This window comes from Geospiza fortis, unplaced genomic scaffold (genome assembly GCF_000277835.1).
Source record: "Geospiza fortis unplaced genomic scaffold, GeoFor_1.0 scaffold130, whole genome shotgun sequence".
NCBI classification, from domain to species: domain Eukaryota; kingdom Metazoa; phylum Chordata; class Aves; order Passeriformes; family Thraupidae; genus Geospiza; species Geospiza fortis.
This window is the reverse complement of record NW_005054300.1, coordinates 16136114-16153795: the sequence shown is the minus strand read 5'-3', so window position 1 is coordinate 16153795 and position 17682 is coordinate 16136114. Positions and strand designations below refer to the sequence as shown.

Here is a 17682-nt window from a genome sequence, read left to right as displayed (position 1 = left end):
CGCCAGCGGCGCGGGGCGCCCGTGTTGACAGTCTGGTCAATGGTTACACGGATTTCCCGTGCGCAGCCGGAGGGACGGGGGGCCGGACACGCAAAAAGTGCTACATCCGTCATAACGTGCAAAAATACCACCACCGCCGCCACCACCCTCCCTTTTAGTTTTTTTTTCCTAAAGCGTTACTTTAAAAACTTGATACGAGACTACATATGGCTTATGAGCGATCAAAGGCAGGCACTATTTGAAAGGAAGAAATATAAACAGGAACGTGATACAAACAGCAACAAAGTTTTGTGCACGTTTTGTAACGCAAAACAAGACTAAGTGTAACCAAAGGGAAGGAAGCTAAAAAGCTGGGATATGCAAAGACAATTCGCTGTGGAACTCCCTGTCGCAGGAAGTTGTTGAGGTCAAGCACTTCTGCATTGGAGGGGTTTCACATGTGTGGAGATACTGCAAGGTGGCACCTCACACACCACAGCTCCCAGCCTCTCCAGAAAAGACCCAGCTACACTTTGGCACCCTACTGTGGGACTCTTGCCGGAGGCATTCAACAGCGGCTTTGTTTGATATGGTCAGATGGACTATACATCCCAACCTGCTCTGGCACTTCCCACAGAATGACATTTCCAGCACCTTTTATGTTAAACGTCGACTTAAAATGTATTCTCAGTCAAAGTACACCCTTCTGTCAGAAAAGTTATGGAGTAATTAATTAAAACTAAATCAAATTTCCCAAGTGCTCTCATAATAGAGCTGCTCACAGTTGTGAGCCAGAGTTATATAGACACGTTTTCCTTTAATTAGAAATTCTTTCTTCTTTAAGAATTTAACAAAGCACATCCAATCTCAAAATACGTATTGTTTTTGAGAGTATGTGGTTCAACCTGATTAAGTCTTATTAAGCATGACATGACATGGGCAGTTCAACAACATATAGACCTAACAAGCATATTGATTTTACAAAAAGATTAGCAGGCAGTGCAATTTAAGCTATTAGCTACCTATCTGTTGATGACAAATTGTAGATTTTACCCCTTCCTGCTTGGCTTTCAAGCTTTATGGTACCCAGGTAGCAGCAAGCCTCCAGGAGTTCGGCCAGCATGGATTCCACATTGGGACTCTCTTCAGGCCTGTATTTGTTGAAGTTGGGATACATTCTGCTCACAGCAGGTCCTTTATTTTTTTGGGAGAAAAAGGAAGAAACAAGTAAATGGAGTCTGCATTCAGGAAGTCTTTGAAACAGTCTCTGAGAAACAGTTTTCTCTTCCTGACAGTTCCCCGAGTTCATTTTCGGCTTCTACTATACTCTCTGCAAGTAGGGGCTAATCCTTTTGTCACACTCCCTTTCCACTTGGCTCATAGTTCTTTCCATTTTCCCCCCTAACCTTCTGGAAAATAATTTGCCTGCTATGCCAGGCCTTCCTCAGGCCCCTGTCTCTGCCCCAGCTCCAAGCAGTCAGTCCCTGTGCAGCCTCCCCCCAGCTGTGCTGTTTTCAGAGCCCAGAAGTCACCTTCTGTGTGGATTCCTATCGCCCACAAACTGTAACTTTATTCTGCTCTTTTTAACCTCATTACCATTTCCTGAGGCACATGAACAGCAGCAGCAACTGAGAATTCCAGCTCTGTAGAAAGCCAAGAGCATTCACCATTCAGAAAATAAGAAGCCATTTCATTCTATGCAGCTGTTTTATTATTTTTAAAAGATAAAGCATGTTAGTTTATTGCCATTCATTTTCCAGCCTGTGATGATAGCTTTGACTATGTGGCTGATGGAGACACTTCTGTGTTTCCAGTATTGACCTGAACTTTGTCTTAATACACGGTAACCTGAAAAGAGGGCAAGGAGCACAGCTATCTCCTATGGCATGGGAATGCATCTGCCCTGCTGGATATGCCCTGAAGGAAGTAGGGAACCCTCTAATTTCCCAGGCTAGCACTGCCTGCTTATACAGCAGCTTTCATTCAGGACTTTAGAAGGTGCTAGAGATACTGTTGCTCAAAAGAAGTTCTGCCAGTATGTTAGATGCTCTGTTCTTTCCAGAAACGGGAAACTAGACTGCTTTTTGGCAGCAGTCACCCAAGAGTTTCCGACAATGTCATGCTCCTAATTCTTGAGATTCTAACATCTGTTTATTTGCAGATGCCATTGGGTATGCACTACACATTTCAACCACATAAAATTATTTTGGAGAGCATTAGTACTGTGTGCTGTTTCTGCAGCAAGTGGGCTTATGCTATCTTTGGAACAACACATAGCTTTCCACAGTCAAACTGTTGACTGTTTTCTACACAGTGCTTGCTTTGGTTGGCATTTTTTTTCTCCTCACGGTTTTGTCCTGGGTTGGCTTAGCCTGGAGCCGAGCTGTGACAGTGATTGACACATAGCTGTACACAATATTTGGAAAGTGACCTAATGAGGGTCCAAAATAGCAACAGATTGAAAAATGATAGGATCATAGGGTGTAAAATAGTTGTGTGTCCTGTATGTTGCCTTGCAATTGAAACTTTCTGGAGAAGAACACTTGGAATAAGAGACAGCACTTGTGAAAAGTTGCTATTATGCAGGGTTTGCAAGTCTGCATGGCACTGCCTGTGTATGTGACTTGCATACTGACCAAAGGAACAGGACAGAAAAAAAATAAAAGTGCCAGCACCCACAGAGTAGTCTTGTACTTCAAGATTTTTGTCCTCCAGACTTTTTCCACTACAATGGATGCCTTCTAAATAAACATGATGAACACAGCTGTTTGGTGCATAAAAGCCCATTGTACCAAGAAAAAAAACAATAATAAAGGTTTAAACAGTAAAGCAACAATGAGTGTTTTGTTCTGTATGCAAGACTCGTTTTGCAAAACAGACCTGCTTTAAACCAAACTTTATGGCACCATTTGTTGTCCTAGATATGAAATAAAAGCATGTTAGACCATTAAGATGCAATAAATTGGCCATTGAACTGAGCTCCACCCTCATTATAACACCATCCATCAGAGCCAAGTATTTGAGGTTTTGTTGTGAGGCTGGTTACAGGGAATTTAATGCCTTTGAGACACGGCCAGGTATCTGTGGCTTTGTCATTGAGGGTTATAATTGAACAACCTAGAGTAAGGGGGCAAGAGACCCATAAGGTATTTTTTCTACACTAACAGGAGGCATCCTACCAGTTCAATGCTGTCTTTGGTCAAGAAGAGACAGCAAGCAGTAACTAGAAATTATCCTAATAAAATAGTTAAATTTTTTCTCTGCTCTGTATCCTTCAAAAGCAAAATTCCTTCTAGAAGCCTCTATGGCAGCCGCTTTCTGGATCGAAACCAGGTTTTATTTAAGCACAAATAACTGCACGTACTAGATGAGAAAATAATCACCATTTTCATGTTTCTGAATTGGAGACTTGCAGATCCAGTCCTTATAGGCAAGACGGGAACTAACTGGGAATGAGAGCACACCAGCTAGTTCAGTTTGCTGCAGTAAAGTATGGATCACTTGTTTGGAAAGAAAAATGCATGGAGTTAAAAAAAGTTCACAGAGTGCTGTGGAAAATAACACTCAAATCCCTGTGAAACAAGCGAGTCTAAAGCACTGGGATAGATTAGGTAACTTCCCAAAGAAGATAGTGACATTCACAAGCTAACAACAGAAACTGATGAAACACTGGAAGAACAAAAACATAGGGAAGGAAATTGGCAGTTCTACAGAAAATGTATTTTATCAAACTTGTTGTTCGTCTGTCTTTCATAGAATTAGGAGGCTACATACTAGGCTGACACTTGGCGAAGAAATATCTGTTATTTGGCCTAGATGAAGTAATTTGAGGGATAATTATACGATTTAAAAAAATCTCCACTGGGTTAGTATCAGAAGAATACAAGGATTGCTTCACCACATGAGGCCATTGGTTCCCTGAATTAAGTGCAGTATCTTTGAGAACAGCCATGATTAAAAGATTTTAAAGGGAAAACCAAATGCCTTTTAAGAGGCTGCTCACAACCAGTATGGTCTGAAGGCAAACTCAACAGAGAGGCAGGTTAGCAGAAATTGCTCTATGTTCCAAAACTTGTCCAATTTGTTTAATTTTGTGTAACATTATTAGTAAATCTAACACACAGCATGTTTTTGATCCACAGGGTGCTTAATGTGCTAGGCACTCAAGTGAGGACTTCTTGCTTTCCCAGCCACAGACTGACAGAGTAGTAGTCTATGGTATCTGAATATGTCATTTAATAATAATGATTACTATTTGAATTATTTCCTAATTTTAATTTTTTCTCACTATTCTTTGTGTAAGTACCAACATTGGAGTGCCCTTAACCTTCCCCAAATTTTATTGAAAGGGCACTAGCATAACAATTCCTGTGTTGCAGGAACTTGTGCTCTCTTCCTCAGGATGATTGTACACTACAAATATTTTGTGGCTACTTAAAGTGCCAGACAAGTAATTCCAAAATGCTTTTCAGGAAGTTAAATGTCAATTCTCACATCAGACATCCTAAGAGATTCCAGGGAGCTGAATCTCTTACATTAATCAGAGGACAACATGCATTTGGAGATCTTGGCAGGACCAGCCTCTGTCCTCCTGACACAGCCAGCTCCAGAGCCCTGTTGATGGTGCTGCCTCAGCACACAAAGTGCAGCTTTCACAGCCCACTGTACACTGCTCTCAAAATCTTACATCCTATTACAGGTATTTGAGCTAATAACTATTCTGTTCCTAATTTCAATTGGACATATGCTTTAAAATGCAAAAATTCCGGGGTTTATGTCTATGAGCATTCTCTTTTGCACCCTGTTCTTGTCTCTGCAGCTGTGCTGTGTTACTTCTGTAGCCTTTGGAAAACACCCACATTTGCCAGGGAAATAAAAACCCCACATGTGAATGTACTCTAGGAAGTGGAGTCAGAAAATAAGATCTATATCTTGTATAAAAAGTGTGAAACTCAAATTATTATCCAAGTTACACTCTTCCCTTTGTATCACCTCAGTATGGCTTTAGGCTTCTCTGTTGTCCAGGATGAAGTGTTTTGTTTGTGTGTGTTTTTGTAAGTGGGCAGTCCTGCATGTAGCAGATACTCTCCTTACTCTTGACACTTAGGCTGAATCACCTAATAGCAATTTGATTGCAGGAAGAAACGCACAAGAGCCAAATTTGATTCACCAAAGAAAGTGTTCTAAATACAATCATGTTGCTTTTACTCTGGCTTCCTTACCTGACTAAGAACAGCAGAAAGTTCCCAGAAGTAAGAAGAAAATGTGTTGAATTTACTCCAACAGCCAGAGCCTCTTGTGTTGTGTCCTTACCCACAAACTGCCCTTGCCCCCAGCAAGTGCTGCTATAGCTCTGCAGCACACCTGCCCTACCTCCAGCCTTAACTAATTCAAAGATGACTTACACCTGGGCTTTGCTTTATTTACAGTGAAAGTATTATCCACCACAGTCATCTGCAGCTACTTCTCTCACATCACAATCAGAACCACACTTGGAAAGCTGGCAAGAACCAAAATATTAATTGCTGAAAGTAAATCAAGTCTTCAAGAAGAGGAATATGCACTTTCTGCTTTACTACTGATTTCTTTTTGATAGCTTGAAAAGAAAAATAAAATCAAGAAATATTATCATAGTTATATTTCTTTTTACAGTTATATTTTTTTATTCCAGATTAGCTGAAAATCATTGCCAATTCTTTTAAATCACTTGTATCTATGCAAATTCCTCACTGAGAGAAGCACTGGCATGCTTTTTCTACCTCACAAATACATTCACATCTTGGAAAAAACCTGTCAGGCAGTATATAGAAAAGAAAACCACACTAACCTATAGTTGGAGGCAAAAGGATGTAGAATTCAATTCTTGTTACAATTATATTTTATACACAGAGCTTTCATTTACAGTTATTTTATGCATTTACAGTGTCTTCCATGCCAAAGCACCCAAACAAAGGGGTGATGTAACTGTGTGTTGGGTAATGATTTTTCATCCACTCCTCTTTTGCTCTGCAGACACAGACTCAGTTATTCAGAAGAGAAAGGGAAGATCCTTCTCCAGTGAACTGCACAAATGATCAGACAACCGAGTCTGACTCGAACCAATATATTAATTTATGAAGTGTATGGAATGAATTAGATAACCAAGAGGTGTAGTAAACTGCTTTTAGCCCAAAGCCAATGCCACTCTTCCCCCCCCACCCAGGCCTTTTTGGTTACATTTGGGGGATTTTGTGTACTTGTACAAGATAGAACTTGTAGAGATGGTCCTGCTACTTGGTAATTGACAACTAGAAGAAAAGATTGCATTTTACTGACAGATGCTAGGTCAGGATTAATGCCAAGCAAAGTTTTCTAGATCAGAGTTGAATTGCACCATAAAAGGACTTTGAAACACAATTTAAGTGAAATTTAAATCTAAGACCAGAGAATCTTCTCATCTTTAAGAAGCATGAAAAATGATGACATAGTGCACTTGCCAAAAAGTGCAGGCACAGATATTACAAAGCCAAATCATACAATTCTGATAATATGTATTTGCATAGGAACAAAAGCAGCTGTGTCCTTTTACCCAAATTAGATGCATACATAAAAAATGCTACCTAAAAAGTGATACTGGGTATAACCTTCCATTTTCTGAACAGATTAATGAAGTGTCACAATTAATACCCATACCTCTCCCCAGTTTGTCTTCCCCAGAAAAATTGCCAATGGCCTGATGCCCATTTTGCTAACTCTGGAATTGCTCTTCCCCTTTTAGAAAGCCACGATGAAATTACTAAATTAAATGGAGAGAATGTAAGTCTTTTCCTCATAGTTTACTTAGGTTCTGTGTGGGTTCCAGAGTAATTATAATACATCAAAGCAACTAATTAAATTTTACAAAGCTGTTCAAATCTTACAGTAATGCTGACATAATTCAGACAGACAGACAGTATTTCATAAGTGTAAAAGCCTGGATCACTTCGTTTTTCCTACAGGTTGGTTCTTACTCTCAGAACCATAGCAAATGATTTGTGAGCTGCTAAAAGTAGAATCTAAAATTATAGACAGATTCACTTGAGGAAAGCAGAATAAATGCAGGGTTACAAGTCCTTTCTCCCTGTCCCTCATTGTCTAGCCAGGCCAGCACAGCTGTGGGGATTTTTGGTGGCTTTTAAATTTTAACATATCGCAAGCCTAGCCCCTTACTTTCTGTCATATGTTTTGGTGTAAGCAACTAGTAACAATCCAATACCTTGACTAAGAGGAGTTTTAAGGAGCCTCATGTAGACCCTTTTTCTTAGCTCTTTCAACTGCTGCTGATGGGAGAACTGCTGCCTGGTCTTCCAAACCTCTTTCTTAAGAAATACATTTTGTGTTTCGACAAATTTAGTTTGAAGATTAGCAAATGCTCTCATGATCCAGGACTTGAGCTCATATGCAAAGCAGAGATAAATTCCTACTGTATTAACTGGCCAGCCACACCTACTCCCTGCATGTGGCAGGATTTGGTGTCTCTTTTCAATGAACACAAGTGCAATACACTACATAGAAGGATTGTGGGTACCTGGAAATCTGTATTTACATCTCATCCAGCTAAATGCTAACCAAGCAAACACTTTGGGGCATCAACTTGGCCTCACAGATTTCTCTTGCTTCTAGGAGTTCCAGGTATCTCAGGGATCTTTGCAGAGGAGTTGCAGCCTATATTTCTTGGCACTAAGGGAGCCTGCTAGGCAACTATTTGGTAAATAGTCATTAGGGCTGTGGATACTTGTGGTTGAAAGGAGAGCAAATGATCTATTGTACAGTCACTGCACCCTGAAAATAGAGGACTAGCAAGAGTTTTTAAGAGAGTTTGGGCATCAGTGATCCTTGAAATACAGAGGTGTTCTTATATAACCATCTTTCTCTAACATACATTGGAACTGAAATTAGTAGAATAATAGATTCATTCCTCTAACAGTCACAGCATGGGAAGAAAAAAATCCCTCAAATCTACTTTGAAATCAGATTTCTCAGTTGTTATTTTATAATTTCTGAAGCAGATTGTGATATTTTAGGTTTGCTTGCTGAGATCACACTTCAAGCTGTGCTGTATCACAGTTGATTAAGAGGGTAACTTTAAACGTAGATAAAACTATCTAAAAGCAGGAGTCACCAAATGAAATTCCAGCCTGTCATTTAGTAATAGAAATAATTTATTTTCCTCACTATATTCAATTTAATAAAAGTTTTTGTCTTCCCATGAGTGCAGGAGCTGGGGCCCTGGCCCTGTGAGGGGCCCGTTCTGGGCAGATGATGTATTGTTCCTACCTCTGACAGCGGCCTCAGCTTTGCCTCTTCTAAACTTTGGCAGCCGTCGCTGAGCTTTCTGTGCCAAGAAGGCATTACTGGATGTAAATGATATAAACAAAACTGTCTCAGACTTGGAGTTCTGTTTAACCCAAAATGGACATTTCTTAGCAAAACCTTTCATCATGCAAGAGCTGCACAGGAGGTGAATACTTTCCTAAGTGTGCCTTGAACAGGCACATATCTATTTCCGGGTGTTATTTTTCTTGCGTTTGGAGTGTCAAAAGACCTACCAAACGAGAGGAAACTCGACTCGTGTTTTTCAGACTGCAGGTCAGATTGAGACAAGATTTCCTGCAGGAAGCAGAGATGTTAACAGAAAGTGCAGGGATCAAAACATGTCCATCCGTTTCTCCCCTCACGCCATGCTATACAGCCTTCATGACCTGCTCCTCACCAGAGACCTGTCTCGAGCAAAAGGACTTGTTTTGGGGCAGGGGGACAGAGGAGCCTGCCAGGAACCCTCCCCGTGGCCACTCCCCAAAGGGCAGGGAAGTTGGTGGCCAGGGGAGACCCAGCTCAGGCAGGCAGGGGACAGCCTGGGAATCCAAGGCTCCTGAGGGGGATGTGCTAAAGCAATTTGCAACGTGAATGGTCTCTGGTGTCCCTAATACAGTGCTCATGTGCTACAGCTTCTCTTGAACATAAGTGGGCAGTTGTTGGGCATTCAGCAGATGAAGAGGAACCCTGCAGAACTTGGTGCAAGATTTAGAAAGTTCCTTCAAGACTGCACACCTCTGACCATAGCAAATCTCTGTCCTGTCCCACATCTGCCTTTAAAGGCCTTTTGTGAGGTCCCTGTACATTGTGAAAAAGGAGTGTCCTCGCTGATATCCACAGCAAACCCTTCCCTGAGGCTGAAACAAGGAGGATCACACTACTAGCAGAAAGCCAAAAGGCCTGCCTGAGCTCCAGCAAGCCTGGAGATGGTGACTGAGCAATTCCTGAACTGTCAGCATAACTTTACCACTGTACAGCACAGAGGGAGCAGGATTTTTTAAAGACCTGAGTAACTCATTGAAAGCTTTGGATCCAAGTGTAAAGAGCAGCAGATCTAAAGCAAGGCAAGGTGGTGGCGTGTGTTGCTCTCCAGCCTTGCTGTGATCGAAGGGACACACCAATCATGCTCAGGGGAGGGGGTTGCACCCTCTTGCTGTCCTGCAGAGTCTCGGCAATTGCAGCCTGAGAAGCCACAGCCAGCTGAGCTGTCAGATTTGCAATAACTAGGTTAGAGAGATCTATATGCTGGATTAAAGATTCATTGCCCTTCAATGACTCGCTTCACAACCACTGGCAGGTCACACTGTGTTGTAGCTGTCTCCTTAAGTTACTGTTCCTGCAGAAGGAAAGGCCTACTGCCATCTATCTGAAAATATTTAGAAGTAGACATTAATGTTAGCAGTTTAACATAAACATGTATTTGTCTAAAACCCTCTGCAGAAAGATGAATTAAGGTATACTTGGCTAGTCTAACTAACCAGGAATGCATTAAGGTTTACTTGGCTAATCTACATTTATCTGTGGTTTTATATAAGAACTTGAGTAATTCAGATTTTACTAAAAGTCAGGCCAAAGAACAGATTTTTTTGACAGCTGACTTAAAAGTTGACTTCAGAAGAAAACAGAAACCTGAGTCTTTTTTTTTCTTGCTCCAGGCAAACATTTTCTTTACTGAGTGATGAGCTTGGCTTTCAGTTTTCCAATGATAAAATGTTACTGGACAAACTCTTAAACTGTTTTTTTGTAAAAGTATCCAATTTATCAGAAAAGCTAAAGCAGACACAAGCCATACAGGAGCAGTTTTTGAGGTTTTCCAGTTCAGCCTTGGTAATTAAACTTCTCTATTTCTTCTGGCTCAAATTAATACAACTACATTTATTACAGTATTTTCATTTAATCCCTCTGTTTTCAGAAGGCTTTGAGGTTGGCCATAAACATTGATGATGATCTTAAAGGTCTTCTCCAATCTAAACAATTCCATAATTCTATTCTGTGATTCTGCATTGGATGTTTTCTTTGGGGACAAAACCAGGGAACTGTTTTAACCGCTTACGGAGAGCTGAAGCACAGAAAAGTCAGACTTGAAGTGCTCTTCTCCAAAAGTGGTTCTCTTCTGGTGCAACTGTTGTGCTTTCACACATTGCATGGCCCTGTGGATAAAGCCCACATCAGAAACAACCCTTAGGGCACTAGGAAATAAACCAGCTATAGGCCCTTGGGTTAAGTTTTGTGTATTACACATTCAAGCCACTGAATTACTGTTTGGGTAGCTCAGATTTCCCTCTGCTCCAACATGAAAGGAATAACTGAGGGCAATGACTTGTCTATCCCACTGTTTTATCCATGACACAGCACAGGGATCACTCAGTTCTTATCTTTGTGAAAATCCAAGCTGATAACTTTAGCACCTTTTGATATTTCAGTGCAGGGCTAATGAGTAGCATGGCTAGTCTGGTTACTGTCATACAGGCTGGAAAATATTTACAATTTACAGTGGATGAAAACCTTACTTTTTCCATACCAATGACAGGGCAATCCAAGTCCCTTTTCCTACAAACTTCCAACAGCAATGGCATCTGTCGACTTAAACTTTGTCCATTAAGACTGCTTTATTTGTGACCTTTATTAGGTCAGCAGCAAAAATAAGTCATCAAAAATTCTTTGCTCTTTGCTTATCGATTATAGACTATTTCATGTTGTGGAAGCATTGATGACTGGACTAGATTGTAGGACCACTGGAGTGCTACAGGACCTCAATTCAGTATATGCCATTACTACAATTGCAGAGAGAACCATAGGCACAAATCACACTCACTTCTAGAGCATCAGACATGCACTGGTCAGATACAGTGCCCATTACCCAGCACAAGTCATTCTAGCTTTATGTAATGGTGGATATGTTCATCTTTATCACCACCTTAAGGGTCCAGCAACCACAAACTGAACTTGGGGCAGAAACTGTTTTTTCCAGAGATACCTCTACTTTTCCAGTCATGCCTAATAAGAAGATACCATTCCCACATGAACAAGTTGCCATTGCTTATTAATACCAGCTGGTCTGGTAGATACTCAGTCATAAAAGTCATAATTGAGAGGCTGTTGTACTCTCTGTGCTTTCTAGTCCCTTTTAAAAACATACCTTTATAGGTAAAGCAGTAGCTATACATATCACAGGGAAATTTGGAAAGTAAGACTTGCCTCTTATTTATCTTTCAATAGTTCATTGCATATTCACAACAGTTGTCTTTCTTCTCAACATTATACCATTGCTAAAGCAGAAACTAAAGAGATAAAGCAAGGGTTTCAGGGATTCTTTTTCTACCTCTTGACACATCAATCCCAAAAGATGTTTCTGAAAGGCAGGGACCCAGCCAAGGGAATCAAGAGCATTAGCCAATCATTCATGTAATGAGGAATATCTTAGAGGTGAATTAGATCCTGGAACTCCTGAGTCACTCACATATGTTACCCAACTGGAAATCAGAGTGAGGAAGCCATAGAAGACAATAGCTGCCTTTCACAAAGGACCACACTGCAATCCTACAGGTTGTGTGCCCTTTAACTGGAAACACTGAGCAAACAAATAACAAAGGGAAATTTGCTTCCCAACACCACCAACAGATACAGTTTAAAGATCTACCCAGCAGTGAGGTTACCTTTGGAAAATACAATAAAAGATCTTCAGTTTGGTTCATATTCAATTAAATCAACAAGTTCCATAGGAAGGAAAAAACAAACAAATAGACAAACTTACATTATCAGCTCGAACCTCCCACCAAGGCTGTTTCTAAGTTTTACCACCAGGTTCCCCATCCCCCCAGTATGGCAAGATAAGGAAATCCTGAATTCATTGCAGCTGGGCTGATGAGCTTTGTAATTAGGACATGCAGTGTGGTCTTTCAGGCGCCTTGAGAGCACTAACCCTTTCACTGCCAAATCCTTTTTGCCTGTTCAAGCTCAAAATGAGACTCTATTTGAGAGGAACTGTTGTCTATCATTTAAAGAAATAGGTTGGTTTTGCTAGTGTTGCATTGTGAACACAGAGCAAGTCATTGCTTTTGGTGGAATTCATGAGAGGAGCAATCTCCCTACCACCTCCCAGATGAGTACTAATACACTTGAGACCAGAGTGAGTCAGAATGCATTTGTTTCTTCATTTCTGTTTTCTGTCTGAGGCCATCAACACTCTCCCTGGCACTCTAATCACTCCCTGGACATCCCCTTTTGCTGTGAAGCTAATTCAAAGTTTTTATTCAAAACCCTTCTTAAAAATCCTCTTTGCAGCAGTGCAAATACTTAGTAAGGGCTGAATTGCCTGTTCTGCTCAATTGAGTGCCCTAGAAAGAAAAAAAAAAACCAAACCAAAACTGTTTTATGTATCTCAGCAATATTCATTCACCCTTTGTCTTTTACAATGACAAAATGGAGTCAATCACCATTTCATCACATTTGTTACAAGCCCTAAGCTTTCACTATTTGATTCCAGGGGCTGGGATGAACTTTCCCATTACCACCCTTATTATATAACTTGGCTTTTGGGAATGGTTTATTTCCTCATCTCTTTCTGAAGAACTAGAGATTTCCAGAGATAGAAAAAGGATGTAGCACCATTTGTGCTGGTGCTCTTTATAGCAACTTTCAAGCACCAGATTGATGTGTTTTTCACATTGACTTGGAGTCAAACAGATTTAAAGCCATTTTCCAGGTCAGATTGGCAGGAACTGCTGAATCCTTTGCCTGACTATACCCAGAGGGATGGACGGCATCTTGGGATCATCTAGGCACTCTCCAAAGGAGCGCATTGTTTTTTAAAGTACCAGTGTCATCAGCAACGTCCATTTTCTCCTTTACTGTCATTTTCTGGGATGTTATATTTGTTTCTTCTTTTTTACCACTGGGCCTCAGGATGATTGTAGGAAAGTGTTTCATGGTGCTGTGTGTGCACTGAATGTTTTGCCATGTCCAGCTGTGGCATGCATTGAACAAGGTGGCCACTTTTAGAGCAGTGTGCCACTCTTTGGCCACAGAGCCCTTGGTGGCTTCTAGGGGTATGATTTAGTGTCAGTACAACCCATGGTCTGATGGGATCCCAGCCTCTGGCACAGCTTCTGGCTGCCATGGTGGAAACAAAAGTTTGTGAAGGTTTGCTGCCAAGGTGCCAAACTGCACCTTGTTTTCAAGTATTGACATGAAACTTGCCAGGAAGGGTTGGTGGAGGAGTGAGTTACAAAATACCCAGCTGTGGTTCCAAATTGCTCCCTTTTAATGAGGGCAACAGTGTAAAGGATGTGTAGGAAAGAAAACAGTCATCACTGCATGCCATGTGTCCAATTCAAAGCCCACTGTAGGCAGCAGATAGATATGTTTTGGTTTGTTACTGAGTTGGCCCTGGGGGGAAAAATAACAACCTCCTGATGGGCAGGAGTTATTCTGCATCCCCAGAAGATATTCCAGATTTTGGCAATAGGTAAAGAATTTGTGACTTTATATGTTCTGTGTTCATACTTTCACCCTTCTATAAAGTCAGATAATAAGGAATTTGCAAAGCTACTAATGGGTGTAATGCAGGTGAAGTACTTGAAGAATCTCTTGGCAAGAGGATCTCTTAAAAAGAAGGATTTTATATTTTTCCAAGAGTATATAAGAGAAAGTGGCTCCTAGGGAGACAAGAAATTCTCGAAGACTCTTAATTAATACTATTTTGGCATCCACAGCACTTCCCCTTCCTTTTCAAAATTTGATGCCAAGAATTTCTCATTCCAATAGCATCCAATAAATCCTAGAACTAAATTCCAGGGACCATTGGAGGTCTCTTTGGTTGCTTGATGGCTAAAGCAGCTAAAAGCTTTTTATTCATTTTTGAAATACCTTTTCCTTTTAAAATCTGTGGCTTTAACCCCTGAAACGAAGTGGCTGATTCTCCTCTCAGCCACATCATCTTGCACAGCACAGAACTATGCTACACAGGATGTTTTAGCCCCAGGGCATATGTGAAGTCTCAGGTGAGATCAGATTCTACTTGGGACTTTTGAATTGATCCTTCTGCTGTGCACCAGCTTTAGCTTTGCAGGATGAATCAGTGGAGTTCAGCATGTTGTGTTTGACTACAGTGCAAGGGGGAGGAAGCAGATTACTAGGCTGAATTCTTCTGTACACCATCTGTGGAGGGATGGAATTCAAGGATAGTTGGGGTTCACCCAGGTATTTGTGCCTAGAGCTTTAATATTAATTTTTTGGTATGCCGCTGTCACCCAGAAAACACTCACTGTGCAGGCACCCTGAATGTTTGAGATCTCTGAAATTAATTTAATTTTAATTTCAGATTAATTTCACAAACTCTAAATCAATTTCAGTGCATGTATTCAAAATATATATAACATGTATAAACACATGAAAACACATATAAAGACCCCATTGAAATATTAGAATTCAGTAAAATTAAAACACAGAGTCACAGATTGGACCTCTTCTTACCTCACTTTCCCATAAGCCAGCAGTAATTCTCTGATGGCAGAATTACATGAGCATAGTGTTGCAGACCTAAGATGGAAACACCATGTGAAATGTGTCCCATTATGTGAGGATGGAAAGGACACTCAACAGTTGGTCCTATCTCTACAGGGATTCATTATGATGTTAATTTTTCCAAGAGTTTTAGTTTTCCTTTTGAACTCCACTGAGGTTTTTTTGGACCTTAAGTGGTTAAAGTGATTTAATCCTTGTTATCTCCATTAGGGAGAATACCTATTTAGGTGTTGATGGGTTTCCTGCTGTTCTAAAACTACTGAATAGCAAATTAGGAGCTACTGATTTTGATTTGCAGATGGAGAGAGTGAAGATCCTATTGAGGTGAAGTACAAAACCTAGGTATTTACTGTTTATCAGGAAATGTTTAAATCACAGCAGGTTCCCCCTTAGAAAATCCAAACCAGATGTAGCTCTCCATGCTTCTTGTTATTATTTGAACATGGGGCTCTGTGTTGACTGTCTGATTAACCAGATTGGAAATTGGAAGTTACTTTGCATTTTTGTTGGTGTTCTTTCCTTTCCCTGACTTCAGCATTCTTTGCCTAAGTAGTTTTGGACACAAAAGGGTTCTGTTTTGTGAGTTGTTCTTTCAGCTTTTTGCCTGCATAATCTAACTGTACTATGAATGCATTATGGCCAAACACAAGAAAGCAATCATTGCTTAATGGAAAGGTTGCACTAAGAGAACCATGACAAGCTCAAAAGTTTCCTCAACAGTGGGGTGACCAGCTCCATTGCACTGCTGTTGTGAAGCCTGTATATTGCTTCCCTCAAATGGGTAGCCATGTTCCTGAGAAAAAAAATAATCACTTTGTTTTTCCTATTTTTATCTATCCCCATTCAAATCTCCCTCAGAACAATCCTTAATACAGGACTGTGTTGCATGTGACTTATTTGTTTTCTTTTGCAGGCTCTGAGCAGCAGTCTCTACAAGAGTGCATCACCTTATGGCTCCCTTAACAACATTGTGGATGGGTTAAGCTCCCTAACCGAGCATTTCTCTGACCTATCCCTTTCTTCAGAAGCCAGAAAACCCAGCAAGAGGCCACCTCCTAACTACCTGTGCCACCTCTGCTTTAACAAGGGACACTACATCAAAGACTGCCCCCAGGTAAGTAATATATAATATTCCAAAAAAATATGCATCGAGATTTTCTTCAGTCCTTGATTTAGCAGCACAGAATTTGACTGAAATACTTTAGAGTGAGTAACACTGAAGAAGTATCTTAACAAAGTGCCAAGCTAGCCATGTGTTCCTTTAATCTATTCTTTGTCACAATGCTGATAGACAAAGTACACTATTTCATTTGCCTAGTAAGTATTACAGAAGACATTAATCTAGGCACACAGCTAAGCAGATTCTGGTAACTTTAAAAATGGCTACTCTGTAATTTTCTATCGGGCAGCACTCTGTGTTACCGGTTTAGCAGTGGCACTTAATACAACAAGTTACATATGCTAAAGGAGGAGAAATTGTTACATTCAGAGAAAACTGAGTCTGTGTTGCAGTAACACAGGCTCCAGGTATTTTGGGCGCAAAGTCTTTTTTGTCCTACAGAAGAAGTTTGCTGTACTTTGCAAAATGTGATGGTCTTTGACTCCTAGAACTTTTCTGGAGTGGCAAAGCTGGCAATATTTATTTCCTTCAAAAAGAGGTATAAACCAGTGTACACTAAAAGCACTTGCCAGTCTACATTTTTTTGTCCCTGAGGCTCTCAAGCACAGTGAACCAGGTTTCTTAATTTTCTGGTTTCAGCTGGATGCAGTTGTGTTGCTGGCTTAAATTTTCACAATTTCAACAACATCCTATGTAAAGTCCCAAGGAAATTAAAATGCTGCCAATACTCTAAAAACACAGATGTGGACATTACCAGCATTCACTTCGTTATGACTTTAACCTCCTAGCCTCTTATTGTGTGACTTTCAGCAGAATTAATCTGCATAAAAAATAACTACAGTTAATTTGCTGTTAAGGATGTTAGGCATTTATAAACCAAATACAGGCAGAAAAACATCTGCCAGCAGAGGAAGGAGAGCATGAAATCAAGACTAACATCAGATTAGCTTTGAGTGTATTCCTCTTGCTATTATGCATAGACTAACTTTATCACTTTCACTGTATATCTTTCATTAATTCTAATGAAAGCTATGGAATTAAAGTATGTTTGCAGTCTTGGGTGTGGCGCTTGAAAATATTTTTACTTCTTATTTTGATCTAGGTTTAGTAAGAATTTTCTTTAGGAAAAAAACTATGACATTTTCTTTGCTTCTAGGAGATCAAAAATACTCTGGTTTCTTTATTTAAGTGTTTAATCTACTTAAATTATCATGTTACAGAAAAATGTAAAGATAGAACCATGTAATAGCATACATCACTTAATAAGAGGATTGAAACTTCAACTACTAAATATGTGGCAGAGTGAGAAACTGCTGGACTGGAGGTGGATGGTTGTGCTTTGCCATGCTGAGAAACCAAATGAATGCAACAGGTCTCTTGACAATCAGTATGTGCAAACTGCAGCTCACACAGACAAAGTGAATGTGTCAGTGTTGGAGCAGTAATGCATTATTTATTTCATAGGTATTTTTATGGTTTGAGGCACTAGGGATTAAACATGTTAGTGAAAATTGAAGACATGCACACAGAAATCCAGGAGATACAAACAGTTTAGGATTGTGTAGTAACACTAATTCTCTTAAATTGCATATCCTGTATATTTTTTTTTTCAGACTTAATTTGTAAAGTCTTCAATTTCTCTGTGAACCAGGAAGTGGAAAGACTTCCTACTGGTATACTCTATGACTATCCCGTGAGTTTGGGAGGAATGAGTAAAGGAACCC

At 40.2% G+C, this 17682-nt stretch overlaps 1 protein-coding gene across 1 annotated transcript in view; it reads left to right on the top strand.

Moving 5' to 3' along the window:
- Positions 1–13430: 13430 nt before the first annotated feature.
- ZCCHC24 (zinc finger CCHC-type containing 24) overlaps positions 13431–17682 on the top strand; it is a 93431-nt gene continuing 89179 nt past the window's right edge. Inside the window, exons 1-2 of the mRNA XM_031061825.1 lie at positions 13431–13445; positions 15752–15952. Coding sequence (XP_030917685.1) covers positions 13431–13445; positions 15752–15952 — 216 coding nt within the window. The remainder of the gene's footprint in view (positions 13446–15751; positions 15953–17682) is intronic.